The sequence below is a fragment of the Rattus norvegicus genome, chromosome 13, assembly GCF_021556685.1.
Source record: "Rattus norvegicus strain SHRSP/BbbUtx chromosome 13, alternate assembly SHRSP_T2T, whole genome shotgun sequence".
Classification (NCBI taxonomy): domain Eukaryota; kingdom Metazoa; phylum Chordata; class Mammalia; order Rodentia; family Muridae; genus Rattus; species Rattus norvegicus.
The window spans coordinates 89,028,812-89,052,984 of NC_141546.1; the positions used below are offsets into that span (position 1 = coordinate 89,028,812).

General features: G+C 42.8%; 2 protein-coding genes across 2 annotated transcripts in view; both read left to right on the forward strand.

The window, feature by feature from the left end:
* Nucleotides 1-5,998: 5,998 nt before the first annotated feature.
* LOC148001822 (actin, cytoplasmic 1-like) lies at nt 5,999-6,494 on the forward strand. Its single transcript, XM_087582032.1, has one exon. It carries the CDS (start codon nt 6,048-6,050, stop codon nt 6,492-6,494), a length of 447 nt encoding a protein of 148 aa, XP_087438158.1. The 5' UTR covers nt 5,999-6,047.
* Nucleotides 6,495-17,242: 10,748 nt separating this feature from the next.
* The window catches only part of Fmn2 (formin 2), a 311,596-nt gene continuing 304,665 nt past the window's right edge, over nt 17,243-24,173 (forward strand). Inside the window, 1 exon segment of the mRNA NM_001427798.1 lies at nt 17,243-19,021. Coding sequence (NP_001414727.1) covers nt 17,455-19,021 — 1,567 coding nt within the window. The 5' untranslated portion in view covers nt 17,243-17,454.

Consider the following 24,173-nt stretch of genomic DNA (forward strand, 5'->3'; position numbering starts at 1 on the left):
TCAAAGTCATTGATTCCTTTCAAGGTCTCCATTGTCTCTCAGCAGGGATTTTAGTATTAATGTCTGAGACTTTGTTATGTAAATTTGACTCCTTCCATAGAACAACCTTCATTCTGTACAACTCATGAAACAGTGAACATATAATATCCCACAGACACATTTCTGAGTTCCTTAAAAATACTTCTAACTGTAAAATAATTTAGAAATCCCATAACCTATTCAATGGTCACCTCTCCTTTTCATCTAGTGCATATTTAGGCTCCTTAGTGGTATAAATAATGTACATCTTTACCCTAGTCCTAGGCTCATAGCTATACATAGGCTAGTCATCTAGAATTTTCCCTAAGGACTTCCTGATAGTACAGTTAACATTGTCATGGCTATACAAATTGCAATAGTGACCTCCAAGACACCCTGTCTTCTTGCTGTCAATCTTGGTTCAGTTTATATTTCATAGAATTTCAAGATTATCTGTTGAGAATCAAATGACCTAAGCCCAACATTTGCTGAGATAATTCAAGCACAAAAGAAATAAGAAGGGCTAGAGAGGTAGCTCAGTGGTTAAGAAGACTTATTCTTCTTGCACAGTAACCAAGTTCAGTTCCCAACATCCATGTAGCAACTCACAACCATCTACAGCTCCGGTTCCAGGGTCTGATGGACTCTACTCACTTCCACAGACTGTACACTTCCTGCATGCATATGATGAACATTCACGCACACAGGCATGTACATAAAATTAAATCAGTCAAAATTTAGTAAAAGAAACTTATAGTGGTGAATTCATTAAACCATTTTGGCTCCTAGCTGATCATACTTGCACACTGACCAAAAAGCTCTCTGCATTCATGAATAAAAGACATACACACATCAGCTGATTTTGATATGCCTGGATAGCTCAGTAGTTGGGTGTTTCTAATCCTCCCCACAGCCAGCATGCATTTGCCCCTCCAACTTTCCTAATTCAGCTTGCTAAATTAACATTTCATCTCTGCTTCCTAGGACCCAATCAGGGAGAATGGTTGTCTGCTATTGCCATTCTCCAGAATTTCATGGCTGGTTGCTTTCTTGTTTTCTTTCTATCTGATCCTTCTCCCTCCAAGTCATAGTGATTCTCTGGTTCTCTCTCCTGGCCCTTTGCGCTCACAATTTAAAAGTCCTTCCTCTGTCTGTCTGCCTAATCATTGGCTCTACAGCAATTCTCTATTACCAATTGAAGCCAGATGAGGGTAGGAACCCTCAGGTTTAGAAGCATAGCCTTTTGGGAGCCAAAATAAGACAAAATATTAGAACCAGTCCTTAACAGAAATCAACCTTAGTTCTAACAAAAATTTAAGTTTCCTTATTCAAAACATATAACCCAAGCCCATACCTGCCGTCTGTCAGTAGGGATTTTAGTATTGATACCTGGGACATTTGCTATTTTAATTTGACCTCTTCCTTAGAACAACCTTTCTCATGTCCAACTCATAAAGCAGTGAACATATAATACTCCATATAATCCAAAGAGCCTAGACAACAAAGAACAAACAAAACAAAACTTCAACATTTTTCAGTGACAGACAGCATTAATTGGGATCACCCCTAGAAGAGTTCATAGACAAGGTTAAAAAAAAAAAAAAAAAAAAAAAGGAAAGGTGCGAGCTGCAGTCGGGGAGAAAGCACTCACCGGGGGCCATAGTCTAGAACAGTGGCTCTCAACCTTCCTAACACTGAGACCCTTTAATGCAGTTCCTCATGTTGTGGTGACCCCAACCATAAAATTATTTTGTTGCTCCTTCATAACTGTAAGTTTACTACTGATATGAATTGGTATGTAACTATATGATATCCAAGAGATATGAATTGTTATATAAATATATGATATCCAAGATAGCTGATGTAAGAATTCCCAAGGCAGTCATGCTGTGACAGTTTGAGAACCACTGCCTTAAAGGCAGGTAATTAAAATTTTGACTTTTCCTTCTCACTTAAAAGAGCAGAACTCAGCTTATATTAGGTAAGAAGTCCATAGAATAAATGTAATTCTAGTGGATATACATGGGAGCATTCACTCATTTCTCTGGACTCAGACTCATAACTGTGAGTGGTTTAACTTCCCCTAGCTCAGCTTGTCACAGTCTTTTTTTCTTCCCCCAATTTTAGGGCAAAAGTCCAATACTTTGAGACCCAAAGAACTAGGGTAAGACACCTAATAAGTACACAGATTAAAGAGGCAAGTAGTGTTGAAGACAGAGAATAGAGATTAACTTCACATGCGCAAGGGGAAGACATAGGGTTAAAGGGGTATTGTGACCGCACATCTATTTGCATTGTTCTCACATCAGCATCAGCGTACTGACAGAAGATGATTGTGTCCGCTGTGGAGGTCAACAAACAACTTGTAAGTGTTGGTTCCTTCTGTCCAGCACGTGGAAGATTGAACTACTCAGGCTTGGTGGCAAGTGGCTTTTCCCACTGAGCCAACTCATCAGCCCTTGACAGAATTTTAAGTGGAGAAAGAATTGAGGCAAGGGGTATGGGTAATTTAGCATCCCTGTCCAAAGTATGGTCTGGCTGATGATTATTTCAGCTCTTGTTCTGTGTAGTGTTCCAAGCAACTGACTATTGCTCTTAGCGCTCCAGAGGAGTAGTCTGGTTTCCAAAAGATGATCACTTCTTTTTTTAAAAAATGTCTTTCTTTTAAATACTTATTTATTTATTATATATAAGAACACCATAGCTGTTTTCAGATACACCAGAAGAGGGCATCAGATCTTATTACAGATGGTTGTGAGCCACCATGTGGTTGCTGAGATTTGAACTCAGGACCTCTGGAAGAGCAGTCAGTACTCTTCACCACTGAGCCATCTTGTTCTTCCAAGATGATCACTTCTGATACAGTTCTCAGCCTTAGCATCACAGACAAACACCCTCACCGAGTGAAGATCTATCCAGGGAGTCACTGTAGCTGTTTCAGTGCTTCTTCATTAAGGTCTCTATCGATCAGTCCTGTGATTCCTGGCATCTAAAGTGACTTAAAAAATGACTCAAGAGAAAATAAAAGATGGAAACACAAAGGCAGAGAGGGATAAGGTAGAGCTCAGATGGTGACCAATGCCCTCCTCCTTCAATAGGAAGACAACTGACTATGATGTGCCCTTTTTATTTTGAGGCTGCAGTATGCATATACTCCCATTAGAGACACCCTGAAAGTCTATAAGAGTCTATGAGTCTTTAAGGTCCCTGCTATGATATGTCTGTGTTTCACACCATTAGATGTTCCAATTCACATGGAGCCGTTACCAGGAATCTCACTTTCATTTCCTCTGGGCACTCTTTTGCATGTATAATCAGATTGAAGCAATGAGGAGACATAATAAACATTATAACATTCATTTCATATGGACAAATGTGCAAGTAGGAGTGATACCATTTGCCTGATGGTCATCTACAGCGATGGCAGAATCAAAAGTGTGTAACGTATGTGTCAGGCACACACCTTACCACTAAGCCACTGCAACAGCCTCATGCTGTCTGTCACTCTGACATTTAAATGCATGCTCCTGGGCAAAATGATTACAGTTCTCACAGCACCAGTCCAAGTACGCAGCTCATATCCTGACACATTCCCCAGTTCGTCCACCAGCTCACTTCTCCCTCCTCATCTTACCAGAGAGGATCTGCCCCAGTGAGTTCTCCCTTGTTTTGATACATTCCTGTTTCCATCGTTTTCTATGGATCCCCCTATAAGCTTGATTCAGTTGGCATCTGTGTACATTTTTGACCCTGCCTCCTCCTACATGCGGCTCACTCTCTACTCTGTCCAAAGCTATCTTCTGACTATACCCTTTGTCTCTCGCACCCACTCCCAAGCAACAGCCCTTGTTTATTGTTGACCTTTATGCTCAGGACTGCTTCCCACAAACATTCATAAACTTCCTTACTTCACTGCCAGAAAATCCCATTTCCAGAAGAGTTTTTGAGTCCGTAAGGGGGTTGGCTTTGTGACTACATGTTACATCGTCAGCTTATTCAACATTTTTTTTATGGATATTTACTTTTCTTCCTTAAAATTGATATTTTTCTGAATACTTTTTTCTAATCATTATAAAATTATTTGTAGCAATATATGTTGAATCATCATACACATTTAAAGTTTTGTTGTGTTTTTATTCTCCCCTCTCAGTGTGTGTGTGTGTGTGTGTGTGTGTGTGTGTGTGTGTGTGTGTGTGTACGTATATGTGTGTTTGCAAACAAAATGCATGAATTAGTTTTCTCCTTCCCAACATGTGGGACCTGACTATCAAACTCAAGTGTGCAGCCGTGATGGCAGGTACCTCTCTATGTTGAGCTACATTGCCAGCCCTGATATAACATTTATTTTTATGTAAATGAGACAAATATGTGAGCAAAGGTGACACTGTTAGGTTGATGATGAATTCAATGAAGCTGGATAGACATTACATGTTTGCTGAAGTATACACATACCCACGACCTTAAAGAATCATTTCCTTTCATAGGCATGTCAGGTTGACATTTTAAAAACCCATCTTTATTCCTGATATAACAGCATCTAATTCTTAGAAGTCACCTTACAATTATCTAAAACATTAATACAACCATCTGTCTTTAAATGTCTTTGAAATCAAACACCATTTTGTATTGTTCAAGTGGGGAAATTCCCAAACTAGCTTTCTAAGGAAGGTTTCTGTCGCCTACTTAGAAATACTGAAATTACATATTTTCTCTTCATTGTGACTAGATATGAGCTAAATGAAAAATAAAGGCAGGCAATAAGATAGAAGCTATTGGACTTGTTGGCAAAGAAGGTCATGGGGCAATCTGCCAAGATTCTTTTTGGAGAGATCACTCCCAGTTTTGAAAGAGACCACTGCTAAATAAGGCATTCTGTGCCTTGCCCAGGGGTGGAAATGCCCTTTGTCCTGATCTATAAATATGTTGTAGAGGAACTGTGGGGCTTCAAAGCTTCATTTCCTGTAATGCTGTGCATCCTCTCTCTCAACTTACTTCCCATTTCATTGTCAAATGTAACTGCATTTGCTCTCTCTTCACATTTTCTCACTGCCAAGTTTTATGTGGGGTTGTTACAGGCAGGAGAATGTTGTCTCGTGACTTTACCATTACTACAGGGAAAATGGACATTTGACAGACATTTGTTACCTATAAAAATGATATTGCAATAACTGAGTAAGAATTCCAGAGACACAGAGGCCAAAATACCTCATAATGTCTTCTGGGAGCTGACATATGATCAAGGGGAAATAAAGGACTGGAGATGTATGGAGGCCAGATGTAGGACACAAATCTAGCATCCATGAGCCCCTAGGTTCAATTGCCAGTGCCTGTGTATATGCAAACACTACATATACATGACTAAGTGTGTGTGCATGCACACACACACACGTTCAAGACAGGCAAGAAAAAAGGTATGCATAATAAAATAGGCATGATACTGAAGTCACTGGAGCGAACCAGGGCCATGTTTCCTTCCATCGTCAGGAGCCCCTCCCCCACCAGGGTGTCATGGTGGGCATGGGACAGAAAGACTCCTACATGGGTGATGAGGTCCAGAGCAAGAGGGTATCCTGACCCTGAAGTACCCTGTCGAGCACGGCTTTGTCACCAACTGGGATGACATGGAGAAGGTCACACCTTCTACAACGAGCTGCGTGTGGCCCCTGAGGAGCACCCAGTGCTTCTGACCGAGGCCCTCCTGAACCCCAAAGCTAACAGAGAGAAGATGACACAGATAATGTTCTAAACCTTCAATACCCCAGCCGTGTACGTGGCCATTCAGGCGGTGCTCTCCTTGTATGCATCTGGGTGCACCACTGGCATTGTCATGGACTCTGGTGACCAGGTCGCACACACAGTGCCTATCTACGAGGGCTATGCCCTTCCCCATGCCTTTTTGCGTCTGTACCTGGCTGGCCCAGGCCTGACAGAGTACCTCAGGAAGATCCTGTCTGAACCGGACTACACCTTTACACCACTGCCGAGAGGGAAATTGTTGGTGCTATGTTGCCCTGGATTTTGAGCAAGAAATGGCTACTGCTGCATCATCTTCCTCCTTGGAGAAGAGTTACGAGCTGCCTGATGGGCAGGTGATCACCATCGGCAATGAGCGCTTCTGGTGTCCAGAGGCTGTCTTCCAGCCTTCCTTCCTGGACATGGAGTCCTGTGGCATCCACGAGACTACCTTCAACTCCATCATGAAGTGCGATGTGGAAATCCGCAAAGACCTGTATGGCAACACAGTGCTGTCTGGGGGTACCACCATGTATCCAGGCATTGCTGACAGGATGCAGAAGGAGATCACAGCCCGGGCACCCAGCACAATGAAGATTAAGGTCATTGCTCCCCCTGAGCGCAAGCACTCAGTCTGGATTGGCGGCTCCATCCTGGCCTCACTGTCCACCTTCCAGCAGATGTGGATCAGCGAGCAGGAGCAGGAGTCAGGCCCCTCCATCATCCACCGCAAATGCTTCTAGATGGACTGAGCAGGCGCCAGGCATCCGCTGCATGAGGTGATTCTGAAATATCGATTTGCCCTGGCAAATGTCACACCTCATGCTAGCCTCATGAAACTGGAATAAGCCTTTGAAAAGAAATTTGTCCTTGAAGCCTGTATCTGCTATTAGCACTGGATGGTAGAACTTGTTGCCGATTTTTGACCTTGTATTCAAGTTAACTGTTCCCTCGGTATATGTTTAATACCCTGTGCATATCTTGATTTAGTCCTTAGTTCATGTGGCTCGGTCACTTGGTGGCTGGGGAGAGCTGTGGAAAAGTCAGTCCCCAGCCTAGTGGATCTCTGTGAGCACCATGTAGTGATCTGTGCAGGGCATTAAGCAACAGCAGACTTCCAGGATTTCCCAAGGCTGGCAAGGGTTCCTGAACCAATTACCACTTCTTTCTTGCCAGTCTAAGAGGGTGGGAGAGTCCGAGCCTTAGGACCCAGTTTCTGTTCTGGATTTTTCCCTCCTGACCTCCATGGGTTGTTACTTGTCTTGAGTTGGGAACGTTTGCATCAACACCTGTAAATGTATTCATCCTTTTAATTTATGTAAGGTTTTTTTGTACTCAATTCTTTAAGAAATGACAAATTTTGGTTTTCTACAGTTCAGCGAGAACATTAGGCCCCAGCAACACATCATTGTGTAAAGAAAAATAAAAGTGCTGCAGTAAAGCAAATATATTCTGTATATTTATATATTCTCTCTATAAGTATATAGAGAGTATATAAGTGTATATAATTTATATAAATATATGCACAGAATATATACTTATGTATAATATATATACATACATAGAGAATATATATACTTAGAGAGAGAATACACACATACATATACATACATATATATGTATATATACATATATATATATGGAGAGAGAGAGAGAGAGAGAGAGAGAGAGAGAGAGAGGTTGAGAAATTCTTTAATCCGAGGTTCTGAAAGCACATTTGGAGAAGCTGGAGTGAAAAATGGAGGGTAGGTTCTTAGATAAAATGACTCCTAGCTTCACCCGGAAGAGGTATAAGACTTAGCATAGTAACTAGGACAGAGATAGGCAGAGGAGCTGTCCAGACAGCTCTGAGGGCACTTTCCTAGAGGAGGAAAAGCAAAGAGTACATTAAAAGAAGCACAACTCGTTATGGTTACGTGCATTTGATTTACAAAGATGTGAACTGGGATACAGGGAGTAGATGCTGCACTGACAAGAAATGCCGCTCTAATGATGAGCAGAGGCCGGGAGACACAGAAGTTTGCTTTTGTCAGTGTCAGTGGCCAGGAAGTAGCAGCCTGAGCCCTTCCCACAGATTTTTGATCAGGTGGAACCAGTGGTCTTGACTTGGCCACCAAAAGTATGTCAGGAGAAGTCACATAGAACAGGCTGGAGTGTGTTAGAGAGGTGTTAGCATAGACATAAACATGAGGGATGATAGAAGGGGAGAGCCTTCAGAGCTGTGAGGGGGGATGATACACAGGCCAAAGGCCTGGGGCTTCTCAGGAGGTGTTAGCCTTGAGTGTCTCAGCTCCCAGCTTTATAAAACTGTTGCTGAATCTATACAGACAACGTTGGTGGCTCTCAAATTGCCTTTTAAAGGATGGCTCAAACCACTTTTATTTCATTTATTTGCTTTTCACTTTTTCCCCTCTATACTTTTGATAAATGAGACTATAGAGGGATTCCTAAGGTGCCTTGGATGGGATTATAATTTGAAGACATAAAACTGTGTGTTTCAAAGGAAGTTAGGGCATGTCTTTTAATGCCAATGAGGTTTTTCCCTTTTTGTACGTGCGCTAAAACAAATTCTTGCTTACAGCTGGGAAAGGAGAAGGGCCCTGCTGAGTGTGATATACACTGAGACCGGTGTGCATGACTCACTGCTGTGTTTCTCTCCTATTTAAAGCATCTCTAGGTAAAAGGAAACATCACCTGTGCTGGAATTATTGACTTCTTGGTTGAGGGTTCTTGGTTACAAGAGTAAGACGACCATCTTCTTTCTGACATTCCTTAATTTCCCATATTTTTCTATTCCTACCCAGCTATGCTTACTGTCTCTGCAGTTGAACAAGGACTAGTTATATCCTGTTAGGTGTCATTACCTGCTTGTCATTTTCATTTGGACTTTTAATATGAAATGAACTATAATTCAGAAATGGAGGGTATACTTGCCCTCCAGATCTTGAAGCTGGAAGACACATACTTTCAACCCACATCTTGAGGAATAATGGCCATGAGAAAGCTTTGGCCTAGGAGTGGTGGTATATACTTTTAATTCCCAGAGACAAAGGCAAGCAGATCTCTGAGTTCAAGGCTAACCTGGGACGGAGCAAGTTCTAGGTGAAAAGCTTAAGTCCAGCATTCAGGAGACATAGCTATGGAGATCTACAGAGTAAGTTCTAGAACAGCCAAGCTTAGGCAGTGAAGGAGTTGGAAAACAGAAAGCTAATGATAATGTAGTAGAACAAGTGGGCCTTGTTTCAGCTCCAACAAGCAGCAGAACTCAGCAGTTTCATCCATGTGGCTCTGGCTTTACAGTTAAGAATAAAAGGGATGCCTGGGACAATTGATGCTGGTTTGCTGGAGATGAGAAATTACTGGGGTTCAGGAAATCACCCCTCAAACCATACATACACCATCTTAGCTAAGCAAGAACAGTTTATTGAACACACATGATAATACTATACATCCAGGTCCAGAAGAAGGAAAAACCTCAGTGTTGCTTTCAGTGTAGACTTTTTACAGGAAAAACCAGGTTCAAAATTATAAAGAGCAAGAAGACAAAGTATTATCAGCTAATCTTTAGGCTGGTTGGTACCTAGTAGGATAAGGTGGTGGGTGGATGGGTGGTGAACAGGGGAATTTCAAGACATTGAGATAAAGATCATGAGTATTGTAGCCATAACTTTTTAGCTTATTAGTAGCATTCTTCAGTGCCACCCACAGAAACCACAGTGAGCTTATAGGTAGGACCAAAAACAACTGCCCAATGGTCAGTTCTAAGTAAAGATATTTTCGACATAACATTTCATACTGACTTTGATTTGGTGGGTCCTACGTAAAGCTTTGTGAATTTTTTTAAAGATTATAAAATCTCATATAGAACATTCAGAACATACAGAGCAAAACAAGGTGTGTGGTCAACATAATTCTTGAGCCAAGTCATAGCTGTGTCAGCGACTGGCAGATATGTTATAGCAACAATATGAAGTAGCTGGCAGGCATGGGACCAAAATGGCTATAGCTATTCTTGGGGGAGGGGAGATGTCAGACCGAAACAGAAATCAGCGCTGATTAAGAGACCAGCATTGATGGATGAAGCAAAGAAGTGCAGACCGACAGGAGCCGGATGTAGATCGCTCCTGAGAGACACAGCCAGAATACAGCAAATACAGAGGCGAATGCCAGCAGCAAACCACTGAACTGAGAATAGGTCCCCTATTGAAGGAATCAGAGAAAGAACTGGAAGAGCTTGAAGGGGCTCGAGACCCCAAAAATACAACAATGCCAAGCAACCAGAGCTTCCAGGGACTAAGCCACTACCTAAAGACTATACATGGACTGACCTTGGACTCTGACCCCATAGGTAGCAATGAATATCCTAGTAAGAGCACCAGTGGAAGGGGAAGCCCTGGGTCCTGCTAAGACTGAACCCCCAGTGAACTAGTCTATGGGGGGAGGGCGGCAATGGTGGGAGGGTTGGGAGGGGAACACCCATAAGGAAGGGGAGGGGGGAGGGGGATGTTTGCCCGGAAACCGGGAAAGGGAATAACACTCGAAATGTATATAAGAAATACTCAAGTTAATAAAAAAAAAAAAAAAAAAAGAGACCAGCATCACTGAGGTGAAATCGTCTGGAAAGTGTTTTCTGAGAGCACAAAGAAGATGTGCTCCAGAGATAGCCAAGTTTGTACCTCATGCTTCAGCCGGATTTGTAATGTGTAATAATCACCCAGGTGGTACTGGTTTTGATGGCGTGAAGCAACTGAGGCTTGGCACTGTGAGAGGCCAGGGAAGGCCATTGGTGAAGGTGCATCCTCAGTTGCAATCAATCGCCTAGGGCTGATGGAGTTATGCAAAGAAGTTGACACTTGGAACCATGATGGGAGACTGTGAGAGGCTATTGGTGAAGCCTCATGGCAGTGAAAAACCCCAGCACACTGGAGATAACAGTATCATGGGATAACCACTAAGAACAGCAGTAGCAATGGAGTGGTGTCAACCCGACCCTCGAGTGCTGCAGAGGACAGAGCTGGAGAAGTGACCCAAGCTCTTTGGAGGAGCCCAGATCATGTGTGGTTCTCAGACATTGGAACAAGAAGCTGTAACACTGAGGTTGCTTGGAGACCCGAAGATGTTCAAGATGCCAGAGCTACGGGATACCTGCTGAGGAAAGCTGATAACAGGGAGTGGAATCAACCAAAGAGAAAGGATTGTGTCATAGTCAACAACGCCTGAAAACTTTGGAGATCTGAAGGGATTTTTAATAATTTCTACTATAAGCATTTTCACAACAGACATGGAGATGCAGAATTTAGAGTTTGTCCAGTTGACTTTTGGTCTTGCTTTGGGGATTATAGTTAAGTGGCTAGATTAACATCAGAAGAGACTTGGAACTTTAAACTTTTAACATTGTTGAGACCTGTTATAGACTATGGGGACTTTTGAAGTTGGACTAAGGTTTTAGCATTATGCTATGGATTGGTATGGTCCCCATAGACTCATGTGTTTGAACAAGCCTATGGGGGACAGGGAGTGAATTGTGGTGGACTGAATATGCTTGGTTCAGGGAGTGGTGTTATTAGGAGGTATGGCCTTGTTGGAGTAGGTCTGACATTGAATGAAGTGTATCATTGTAGAGGTGGTCTTTGAGACCTTCCTCCTAGCTTCCTGGAAGACAGTCTGGCTTCCTTTCCATGAAGATGTAGAACTCTCCACTCCTCCAGCACCATGTCTGCCTGCATGATGTTATGCTTCTTGCCATGATGATAATGGATTGAACCTCTGAAAATATAAGCCAGATCCAATTAAATGTTGCTTTTCATAAGAGTTGACTTGGTCATGGTCTCTCTTCACAGCAATGGAAACTCTAAGGCACAGCTTCAGACTCATATTCAAACGATGGAGGGTACTCTATGCAGCTAGGTATGTGGTGTGGCTGCAGCTGGAGTTTAGATAATTTACAATAGGAGGGATCTATGTTGGAGAAATGTAAGAGAGGCTAGAGAAGTACTGGGGTTGACTTTTGAGGCATCATGCGGAATGAATGGACAAGATTGGACGATAGCTGCTTCTAGTATAGTTAAATGAATTATGGCTTGTCCCACAGTAGTAGTTCTCAATTTAGAGACCATCAACAGCATGAAAACCTGGGATCTAGTAATAACTGGAATCCCTCAAACTCCTCTTATAACCCTGATGCTTTGCTGAAATCCTGGCCTTGATGGGAGAGGAGATATTCTAAAAGGAGACATGTGTGCTTTTCTTTTAAGTCACCAAGCTACTAAAACAATGAACCTGAGAGAATTCAAATTTCTCCAGGAGCTTCATGCTGCAGGTCAGAAAAAAAATCTGAAGGCCTGTCCTCACTAGAGGAGGAGCTTATATCACAGGAGAGGTTTCAGACAGCTCTGAAAGCTTTTCTCACAGTTAAGTGAACATGCACATACCCCCTGACTTTTGTATTGCCCTTTTCCTAAAATCATAGCACTGCCACAAAACAGAGAAATGAGGAGCCTTTGCTAATTTTTGCCCATTTATATCTCCTCATTGCAAAATCCAGGAAGCTATGTGGTTGATGTGAATCTGAGAATCCTTTCACAGGCCCTTCGGAACTTTGGAATTGAAAACCAGTGATCTGTTTTTTTTTTCTTTTGTTATTTGTAAAATTTTATTTAGGCTTTGAGAATTTCATATATGTATCCAGCATCTGTTGCTCATAGGCCTCTCCTAATTCCCCCTCAAATGTGTCCCACAAGTCTCTGACTGTCTCCCTCCTAACTTCATCAGCATCTCCTTCTAGTCATCCAGCTCCCGCTGGTGCTGTTCTTTTAAGATAACCCACGGAGTCTAATACATGCTGCCTACACATGCTTGCATATAGATGAATCCATTGGGTCATGGACAACCTCCAGGTCAGTGGCCCTGGAGAGGACTGACGCTCACTCTCATCAGTCATGAACTATCAAGAACTCCACAGTTAGCAGTGGGGCCTTGGGAGTCCCTCCCTCAAATGATCCATTGTCATAGAGCTGCTTTCTGTGTGGCTTTTGTTGCATACCACTTTGAAAATCAATGTCCTTGTACATGAATTTTCAAAGAACTTTGATTAATACTATAAAGAATATTTTTAAAAACCAATTTTGAAGATAAGAGAGGACAATGGGGAAACTATGATCAAAGAATAAAAAATAGAATATATAATATTTTCACACTTTAAATTAGGCATTTAAATGACTTTTAAGTATAAATAAAGACAAATGATACAGCTTTAAGTAAAAATATATACATATATTATTTACTTAGTATGTATATTTTAAATATGTCTTTAATTAGTTTTATATATATATATTTACTATACACACACTCACACACACACACACACACACATATATATATATATATATATATGTTTAATTAGTTATTCTAGGAATCAAATCTAGGGTTTCTCACCTGATATAGATAAGTGTTAAACTACTATTCCCAAATTCAGTTAAACATACTCAAAGGCTAGGGTTAGGATGAGGTGCTCTCCAAATTTGCCTACGTCAATAGCCACATTTATGAGTTTCAAATGTGCCTTTGAATATCATAGGTTTTCCCTTATTAATGTTCTCTGATTATATCAATTCAATATGTGCTAATTATATTAAGCAAGAAGGTTCAGGATGAGGTTCCTTTTTTTTTTTTTTAAACATTTATTTATTATGTATACATCATACAGCTTTCTGCCTGCATGTATGCACGTGCAGGCCAGAAGAGGGCACCAGACCTGATTATAGATGGTTGTGAGCCACCATGTGGTTGCTGGGAATTGAACTCAGGACCTCTGGAAGAGCAGACAGTGCTCTTAACCTCTGAGCCATCTCTCCGGCCCAGTATGAGGTTTCTATATGTGCATGTAAATTACTTTTGAAAAGAAAGACAAGGGAAGTCAAGGGATCAGAAACAGGAAGGAAACTCTTCACTCTAGGGTCTGATTCACATTTTCCTCTCAGGGAGAATCAAAACTATTGACTCAACTGATACAATTAAGATTGTAGCTGGATGTGGTGTAACACACCTATAATCCCAGCACTTGGAAGGTAAAGTTAATGAGATAAGGAATTCAGGGACAGCCTCAGCTATGTAGTGAGCCCAGGACCAGCCTGGGCTACATAACACCCTCTCTAAACAAACATACTAACTTTTTTTTTTGTTAAAGAAGAAGAAAAAAGAAAAAAGATTGTTTATAGAGGATTTGGGGATGCTACTCAATGGTAGAGAGACAGAGACACATAGAGCTTGCCTATAGAGGTGACATTCTCCTTTCTTTCTTTCTTTTTTCTGTAAGCCCAAAGACTCTTTCATTCTGCAGAAGTCCAGCATGCTGGGTTCTCTCAATTACCAAGGTAGAGATACTGACATTCTGTTTTCTAAGAGATATTTCAAACCATGATATTTGAAAACATTTCAAAACAAACAAACAAACAAACAAACAACAAACAAACAAAACAAAGCTATGCTTGCTTGGGGGCCACGTTGTTCTGATCTTGGAGTTTTACATTCTGGACGCTACTCTTCCATCCCTAAACAGTTTGCCTCATGAAACTACCCTATAACTTCATTTACAGAAACAGAATTCTTGTCTGGCAGCGGTGGCACGCACTTTTAAGCCTTTAACTCCAGCACTTGAGAAGCAGAGGCAGGCAGATCTCTGTACATTCAAGGACAACCTGGTCTATAGAGTGAGTTCCAGGAGAACCAGGGCTACACAGAGAAACCCTGTCTCAAAAACAAACAAACAAACAAACAAACAAACAAACACCAAAAACACCACAAATTCTTAAAAACAATCTCCTACATTTATTTATTTTGTGTGTATTTCTTTGTGCTATTGTGCTGTATTTTAAGAGAAGTCCAGCATGCTGGACCTCTGCAGAATAAAACACTCTTTGGGTTTACAGAAAAAAGAAAAAAGAAAAGAAAGAAAGAAAGAAAGAAAGAAAGAAAGAAAGAAAGAAAGAAAGAAAGGAGAATGTCACCTCTGTAGGCAAGCTCTATGTGTCTCTGTCTCTCTACCATTGAGTAGCATCCCCAAAGCCTCTATAAACAATCGTTTTTTTCTTATTCTTTAACAAAAAAATTGTTTGTTCAGGCTGGTCCTTTAAGATATATATATATATATATGCATATATATATCTTATATTAAGATATATATATCTTATATTAAGATATGTCTTATGATATCTCTTATAAGATATATCTTATAATATCTCTTATATTAAGATATATATATATATATATATGAATGACACTGATAGAGCTCTCTTAAGAAACTCAGCCCCCACCCTGTGTCCCTGCCCATCTTTTCTTCTCCTCTCTCTCTATACCCAAGCTTAACTCTGAAACATCTACTATCTCTTAATGAATTTAATACTTAAGGAATTGACTAGCTGTTTCACTCTGAATTGTCCTGAAATTCTTTTTGGTTAGTATCCTCAAGGCCTAGCTTACCTTCTTGGAGGTCCCTAGGCAGGGAAACTCCTTGAGCTTCAGGAGGCAGTCCTGTCTATCTCCCAGCTGCTACTGCTGACAGTGTGTACCCATTCATCCCATTCCACTCCCCTTCATTGTCCCCTACCCTCTTCCCATTCCCTGTCCACCGTCCCTAATGTTTCTTCTACTACTTTTGTGATCTTATAATAGAGCTCTGTCAGCTCTGACCTGCCCTTCAACTGACACCTATTCTCCCACATTCAAAGGATGTGGAAAAAAACCAATCTGTTTTCTTACTGCCCTTTTAGCTCTCCATCCTCCCCTCCCCTTTGTCTCTTGAACGTGTTGGGTATATCACAGAAGAAAATAGCAAAGAAACAAATAGGTCTGAATCAAAGTTGCTCTGGTAGAGAGAGAGCAAGAATCAAGAGTCCAAGTACCGCAGTATTCAATGAGGCGGAGAATTCTAGAGGCCCACAGGCAAAGTGTGCCCTGGGGGCAGCCTGCTTGCTAGAAAAAAGGAACCAGTAGTCTTGTGAAAGAGGTGGACTAAAGGCCTTTCAGACTCTTGGGATCCCTTGGAGACCAGGATATTACCCTGGCACAGTTATTATTAAAGCTGAGTTCTTCAAAGTGTTTACTCAAAAAGGCCACCTAAGGACAACAATCCACCTGCCCCAGCAAACACTTGTTTTAAAGATCATAGTTTAAGAAAGGCTAGTAATCACTGTCTGGATTTTCCAACAAGGAGTAACATTTTTTACAAATGCTACTTATGGTTTTTTGTTTGTTTGTTTATTTTGTTTTGTTTTTGTTTTTTTGTTTTTGCTTTTATTGTTTGCAGCCTTTTAAAATACTAATGATGCTGTAAGATGTTTAACAAAAACTGTAGTTTAGTGTCATTAAAATATAAAGACAACAGTTCACAGTAAGAATAAGTGTTTAATATCTAGGTCTGAAACTTAGGGAGCTCTGGTCCTGGACAAAGTGTGCTTGGACGGACCTTCGAGAAAAGTGGCCATCCTTTATAGCACAATGTCTAATTTCCTGGGTTTGTACCGAGGGCATTTTTTTTTCTTTTTCCTTTTTATACGGGATCGGGTTGTGACACGTTTAATATTGATGAGTTTGACCTCCTGGGAGTTATAATACATGCGCCCCTTTTAAATACAAATGTCTGATTTATATGGTAAACGCACAGAATTTTGGAGATTAGCATTTTAATCAGCTTTAATCTCAGTATTTCCAGCATCCCCTACCTCTCTTTTCTCTGTCCAGAAAGGTCTCACAAACCCACTTTGGAAAGGACAGTTAATGTCCTGTTCTTGAAGAGGCTTGTGTATCAGGCACAGAGCCTAGGGAAGGAACCTTGCCCTAAGTAGCATACTCACAAACCTTAGAGTGTGCAAAGCGATGGTCAAGTATTTAAAAGACAGAACAGTCCGTCCATTCAACAAGTATTTGAACTGGAGCCATGCAGAAGTAGGCAGACTCTGTGTGTGTGTGTGTGTGTGTGTGTGTGTGTGTGTGTGTGTGTGTGTGTGTGTGTGTTTCTGATGATACGGTACTTCTGACCTGGAATTGGGCTTCGATTTTTCGTGTGTGTGCGTGTGTGTGTGTGTGTGTGTGTGTGTGTGTGTGTGTGTTTATTTTCTTCTTCTCTTTTTGCATGTCTGCGAGCTTTGAACTTTCATAAAAATATTCCAATATATCAGTTCTTGAAAAGAGGGCAACATGTTTTATTTTCAAGGTGGAGATTAAGGTCCCAGAGATAACCTGTCAGAAAGATTCTAAGTTCGATCTAGTCTGGGCTACTTAAAGATAGCTCCTGCTGCCCCCCACCCCCACTCCCAATTATGAAGTCCTAGAGATAGACATTTTTTTTTCCTGCTTGGTTGCAGGAGGAGCCAAAGGGGGCACTGAGGGGGCGGCGGCGGTGGGCGGGGAGCCAGGCCAAGGCTGAGTCCTGTGCAGCCATTGGTGGGGAGTGCGCGCTGAACTGAGCATGTTCGCGCCCGCCAGCCAGGGCCGCAGCCACAGCCGCAGGGACGGCAGCCGGGAGAGCCACCGCGCATTATGCAAAGCGGCAGCAGATGTGAGCGGGGCCAGCTGGGCGCTCCTCGGCCTCCCCTCCCAACGGCCGGCCCAGCTGCCTGAATTGTCCCGGACACTCCCCTGGCCCTCTCCAGGGCCGAGATGGCCTGAGGACCCCAAGGCGCGGCGGCGCAGCAGTGGGGTTCAAACATGGGGAACCAGGATGGGAAGCTGAAGAGAAGCGCAGGTGATGCCTCTCACGAAGGCGGCGGCGGCGGAGCCGAGGATGCCGCGGGGCCCAGGGATGCGGAAACCACAAAGAAGGCGAGCGGGAGCAAAAAGGCGCTCGGCAAGCACGGCAAGGGGGGAGGGGGCAGCGGGGAGACCAGCAAGAAGAAGAGCAAGTCGGATTCTAGAGCCTCGGTGTTTTCCAACCTGCGGATCAGAAAAAATCTGAGCAAGGGGAAAGGTGCCGGCGACTCGCGGGAGGATGTGCTGGACTCTCAGGCCCTGCCGATCGGGGAGCTGGACAGCGCTCACTCTATAGTCACCAAGACCCCGGACCTCAGCCTCTCTGCTGAAGAGACGGGCCTATCGGATACCGAGTGTGCTGACCCTTTCGAGGTGATCCATCCAGGTGGTTCTAGGCCTGCCGAGGCTGGGGTAGGGATCCAGGCGATCGCCGAGGATTTGGAAACTGCGGCTGGAGCGCAAGATGGACAAAGGACCAGTTCTGGTTCGGACACGGACATCTACAGCTTTCACTCCGCTACGGAGCAGGAGGATTTGCTCTCAGACATCCAGCAGGCAATTCGCCTGCAGCAGCAACAGCAGCAGCAGCAGAAGCTGCTGCTCCAGGACTCCGAGGAGCCTGCAGCGCCCCCCACTGCCATCTCCCCTCAGCCTGGGGCCTTTCTGGGCCTGGACCAGTTCTTGCTGGGAACTAGCAGCGAGGCTAAAAAGGACACCGTACAGGCGCCACCGGTGAGACCTGACTTGCCTGAGACCACCAAGTCTCTGGTGCCTGAGCATCCTCCGTCCTCCGGAAGCCACTTGGCCTCTGAGACACCGGGCTATGCGACCGCCCACTCCGCAGTCACAGACACGCTCTCTTCACCAGCCTTCACCTTTCCTGAGGTTCCTGAGGCTGGGCCAGGGGAGAGCGCCGCCGGAGTCCCCCCAGCTGGAACTGGGGACACAGATGAGGAGTGCGAGGAAGATGCTTTTGAAGATGCTCCCCGGGGCTCTCCAGGGGAGGAATGGGCCCCAGAGGTGGAAGAAGCCTCACAGAGACTGGAGGAAGAGCCGGAGGAGGGGATGAGAGGACCCATTATCCCCGCAGTCGCTTCTTTGCCTGGCAGCCCTGCGCCCAGTCCACGCTGCTTCAAACCTTACCCACTCATCACCCCCTGCTACATCAAGACCACCACTCGGCAGCTCAGCTCGCCCAATCATTCCCCATCCCAGTCCCCCAACCAGAGTCCTAGGATCAAAAAGCGACCGGACCCTTCCGTGAGCCGGAGCCCCAGAACTGCCTTGGCCTCAGCTGCGACCCCGGCAAAGAAGCACCGGTTGGAAGGTGGCCTCGTGGGCGGCCTCAGTCGCTCAGCCGACTGGACCGAGGAGCTAGGCGCCCGTACGCCTGGGGCAGGAGGCTCGGTGCACCTGCTGGGACGCGGGGCTACTGCGGATGACAGTGGTGGCGGGTCCCCTGTGCTGGCCGCCAAGGCACCTGGGGCTCCAGCGACAGCTGATGGCTTTCAGAATGTGTTCACAGGTAAGCGCGCCTGCCACGTATCTCCGGGTGGCAGGTCGCCTGCCAATCAGGTCCTTTCTCTACCACCCCGCCCCCTCCACGTTCTGAAAGGCCCTGGCCGGCTTTTTGGAGATCTTAATGTTGCCAGGCACCTTTCCTCAGTTCAAAGCCTTGGGTGTGCTTGGTTCTCTGTTCTCTTTTCAGGATAGTGAGGGGGGTGGGGGGATGTAGGTGTCTGTCCAGAGTCATCTCAGAGAGGACAGTTATGCTCACTGCCACCCCCCCCTCCCCGCGTTCCTCTAAGAATATTAACCCCTTTTGTGGCTTGTTACCTCGGTCATTTTAAAATGTTAAAACTGTGTACAGACCTTCCCAAGGATTTGTATTGCGGGCCCACAACAGTTCTTCTAATACATTCTAAAGGTTATGTCTGACTACCTCAAAGACAGTTTCTATCATGTAGTGGTCTGGGCACCCCCCACAGGTAATTTGCGAAGTTAAGTGATAACTCCTTTTTGCTAATGCAAGCAAGTATGATATATGCTCTTAGAAAATGAATAAATAATCAGACCATTAGCAAGGTGTTATTTATTTATGATTCTAAGGATTGAAACTAGGGCCTTTTGCTTGCTAGGCAGGTACTGTACTACTGAGCTACGTCCTCAGATTTTTGAGATCCTTCTTTTTTTTTGATAAAGGGTTTCACTAAGCTGCCTAGGCAGGCAGGGAACTTGCTGACGACCTGCGAGTCAGTGAGAGGAAGCTGGGATGTGGAAAGATTACAGATGGGCAACTGAAAGCACGCGGCTCCCCACTGGTACTGTCTTCCTTAGGCGACTGACTGCACCTATGATAGGTGCAGTCTGTGGGAGAGACCACAGCCAGCATCAGCTTCCTGGGCTGAAATGCAATCATTATTTCTTCTTGTAGCTGCAAAGCATCTCCTAAGGGGTTCACTGCAGATGTCAGTGGGTTTCCCGTTTAACATATTATTTTTGAAGAAGTAATTGAAAGAGCAGAGAGAAAAACAGCAGCATTCGATGCCTGTGCTCATGGGTTTTAGATAAATACATGAAAATTCAATAATTTTAAATGGAAATTAGAATCTGTTATGTTGTTATTATAATAAACATGTTATCATTTAGATGTGTAGCAAGTGCCTGCAATCCCAGCACTTGAGAGGCAGGGATGGGAGGCTGGGCAGATGGGTTCGTGGTTGGCTAGAAGCTGTAGTAAATACTTTGCTTAAGTACACTTATTTTATTTTATTACTTTTATGTATATGTTTGCTTTGCATGCATCTGTGTCTATGCACCCTATCTGTGCAGTGCCTGCAAAGGCCACGTTAGTGCATCGGATACCCTGGACTGGGTCACAGATGACTGCGAGCCATCTCGTAGGTGCAGGGAAGCTACCCCAGGTCCCCTGGAAGGGCAGCCTGTCCTCTTAACCAATCCCCAGACCTTTTAGTACATTTTTTTCCTTTAGTACACTTTTAGTTTACTTTTATGATAGCCTTCATTTTGATTCTGATTTATTTTAAGATCAGGATCTGAAAAGTAGGTTTTTTTTTTAAATTTACTTTATAGACTATATTACCATTTTCTTTCTTCCATGTTCTTTACAGTGAAGATTTACTGAAAGGGGAAGTTTGGAGTCATGGATCTACTAGATGTGATGTAAAGTGAAATTAACATATTCAAAACTGAAAACTCATATATTTATGGATGATGACTGGAACGTTCTTGGGATAATGTTTCTGTTGCTTGGATTTGGGTTTTTGGGAGAGAGAGAGAGTCTTACATAACTCAGGCTGGTTTCAAACTTCCTATGTACTTGAGGATGACCCTGGATGCTTGATTCTCCTACCTCAGTTCCCCAACTGCTGGGAGTATAAACTTGTGCTATCAAGCCTGGCTCTTAAGATGATGATGATGATGATGATGATGATGATGATGTGTGTGTGTGTGTGTGTGTGTGTGTGTGTGTGTGTGTGTGAACTTGTTTTGTGCTGAGAATAGAACTTAGAGTCTTGACTTTCTAGACAAGCCTTTTACCAGTGAGCTACAGCCTGGCACACTGAATCATGGCACCAGCTTTCCAAAAGTTACTGACAAGTGAAGAGCCTGGGGGCATCTCTGTAGGAAAGTAGTTGTCTAGCATGAATAAGGGCTTCTGTATCAGCACTGAAAAGAAGTACAGTGTGCAAGAACCTGCCGTCTATCTGTCTATTAACTGTCTTGTTACCTATGATTGCTCGATCTATCTATCTATCTATCTATCTATCTATCTATCTATCTATCTACCTACCTACCTATCTATCTATGTATCTATCCATCTATCTTATAATCTACATCTATGTATCACCTAAAATGTATTTTACTCTCTCCATCATCTATCAATCATCTATCATACACACACACACACACACACACACACACACACACACACACAGAGTAAAATCTATCCAGCAATCACACTAGTGAAAGACAATTTCAGGGTTTATCAAATATAAAATAAAAATTGAAGTAATAGAAGTTATTAAAGGAGAATTGAAAAGAGTCCTGTAAGATCACAAGACCTTAGATCTATTGAGGTTATATAAAGTGTTCTTAAATCTTGGGTTTCATTTGATTTTGCTTATTATTTTCAAATTTGAAATGTGTAATTCTTGAGGGAGCCGTTTGGTAGTGTGTGAGTTTTGTTGGCCTCTACAGGAAGATTTCTGTTACTGTATGGAGTAAAAGTACCACCTTTGGCAGTCATCTGCCTGTGTTAGATGGTTGGAAATTGATGTCAATGAAGAGCAGGCTGAGTTTTGTGTTGCAGCGTTCACATAGTTATGTCATTCACTCTTTGATACTCAGAAAAAGCAAGCAATGAGTAGATTTAACTTAACCTGTGACCGGTGGGGAAATGGAGAGATTAAGTCTCTCAAGGTCAGACTGTGTGATTCATTCCAAGGCAAAGCTAGAAGAGGAACTGTCCACTGACTCACCCTTATTTATTGCAACTTACAGAGCAGGGATCTTTAAGAGGCATTGCCCTATCTAAGGCTTTCACCGATGAGACTTTTCTGGTTTCTGTTAATAGAGGTTGAATATTTGACCTTCCTTGGGATAAATGATGGGTGAATTTGAAGTGAGAGGAAACTGGATTTTTCTTGAGACAGCTGTCCTGGAGACTGTTGCGTCAGAGGGTCACCAGATTGGCCCTGTTTTTGTCATCTGACACTTTTCCTAGCTTTACAATATTCCTCTGTGGTCATTTTGTAGGGATCTCGGAAATTACCCAGGGCTCAGCGAGCACTAGTGTTATCTGTAAGCAGCTAGATTTTTGGTCTTAATTGTGGAATTATTTAGATCAGTTAATTTCCCAGCTGCCTTTGCGTCCAGAAGGGCATTGTATCTCTTTGCTTCCCTCAACATTCTTTAGCTTTAAAGTACTGGAGAGAGGGGAAGGCGATTCTCTTTTTACTGCATTGCAATCACAGAGAAATCAGGTCCAGGTTTTTATCTGTGGTGAATATGAAGGTGCTTAGTGATGAAATGTTCTTCTCTTAGCTGTGGAGAAATTGTCCATATTGTAGGGCATTCAATTTCAAAATTTCACAGTTAATTTATTGGAAACATGCCCTTTTCAGTATTTAGTGGGAAGAATTTGAGAGGTTCCTTTCTGAAAAGTGGTCTTGGTGTCAAACTCTATGTCTCCTGTATGCTAAGCTATTACTTTACAACTCAATTACATTCTGAGGTTAGTTATAGGGTGCAGTTAATTCAAGTTTGGACATCTAATTTATTGAATTTGTGATGCCAAATCATTTTTGATAGGAATCTTTCCAGTCAATTATGCACTTAATCTATCTCCCTTTTAAACACATGGGATGAAAGTTCCATCTGTTGTAATAGGCTCACTGTCATCTTCAGGCACATCCTTGTCTTGTGGAAGTCTTGGTGTGGTCCTCGGGAGTTGGTTTATGTGTGTGGGTTGGAGGCCATGGTCTCTGTCACTTGGGATTTTGTATTTGTATAGCTTCTTGACTCCTTTTTGGCTATCACTCCTTTCATTCTTAGTGCTATCTTTTATCTGCTTCCGCACTCTCCCAAATTCCTTATAATTCGATTTTCCTCATTAATTTGTTATTAGCTGGTAAAAGCCTACAATTATGGTGCTATCTATATTTATTATGCTGGGTATCAGGTGGCTCTGGGATGGTGCATTACTTAACTATATGTATTCTTTATCAGAGTTTAAAGTACAGCAATGCCTAATCATGTCTCTATGAGCAACCAAGGCTCAGACAAGTCAAAGAACCTAAGAGAATTGAGCTAACAATCCCCATCTACTGTATGAACTCAAAAATGCAAGGCAGTTGTTAATGTGTTGAGAGAAAAGTCAATGGACCCCAGAGTTTCTCAGGCCAATTGACAAAGGGCTTGCATCAATAGCTTCTTGGGTCAATAGCTTAAACTCTCTGAGTCTCATTTTCTAAGGTTTACTTTATTTGTTGTATTAGTAGAAAGAAGGGGCCTCTAGGAGTGTGTGTTTTCTCACAGAACTCTTAAGAAAATAAACTTTTTTTTGAGACAGTAACTCTTATAGCTAATATTAGATGCTAGCCTTAAACTCCTGGTCCTCCTGTCTCCCAAGTGTTTCAGATACAGACATGTGCCACCACACCGGGCTCTAATCTTGGCTTTTTAAATCATCACACTGAAAATTTTATAGGCCTAATAGTGTGAAAACAGTAGTTCTTGACAGAGCATAGATGTAAATAAATGATGAAGGTGACTTTGAAAATTATGTTGTTGGTCTGGGCATGGCAGCGCACTCCTTTAATCAGCAACTGGGAAAGAAGGGCAGATCTGAGCTCAATGCTAGCTTGTTAATACAAAAACAAAAGGAAAAATAAGAACCAAAAACACCACCCCCCAATAATGAAAATTATGTCATTTATGTTACAAGGAAACAGGGGTGCCTAGAGATTGCTCTTATCAGGTTCCATATAGTAGAAACAATTTGGTAAGAGAACATGTGACGGAGAATATTCTTTAAGTCATTTTAGTTTTGTCTGAAACATTCTTTAGGACTGTTGCTGTATCAGAGTTTAAACATCCCAATGGCTTCATTGATGCACGAAATGACTGCCTTATGACCTGAGGATTGGCCTGGT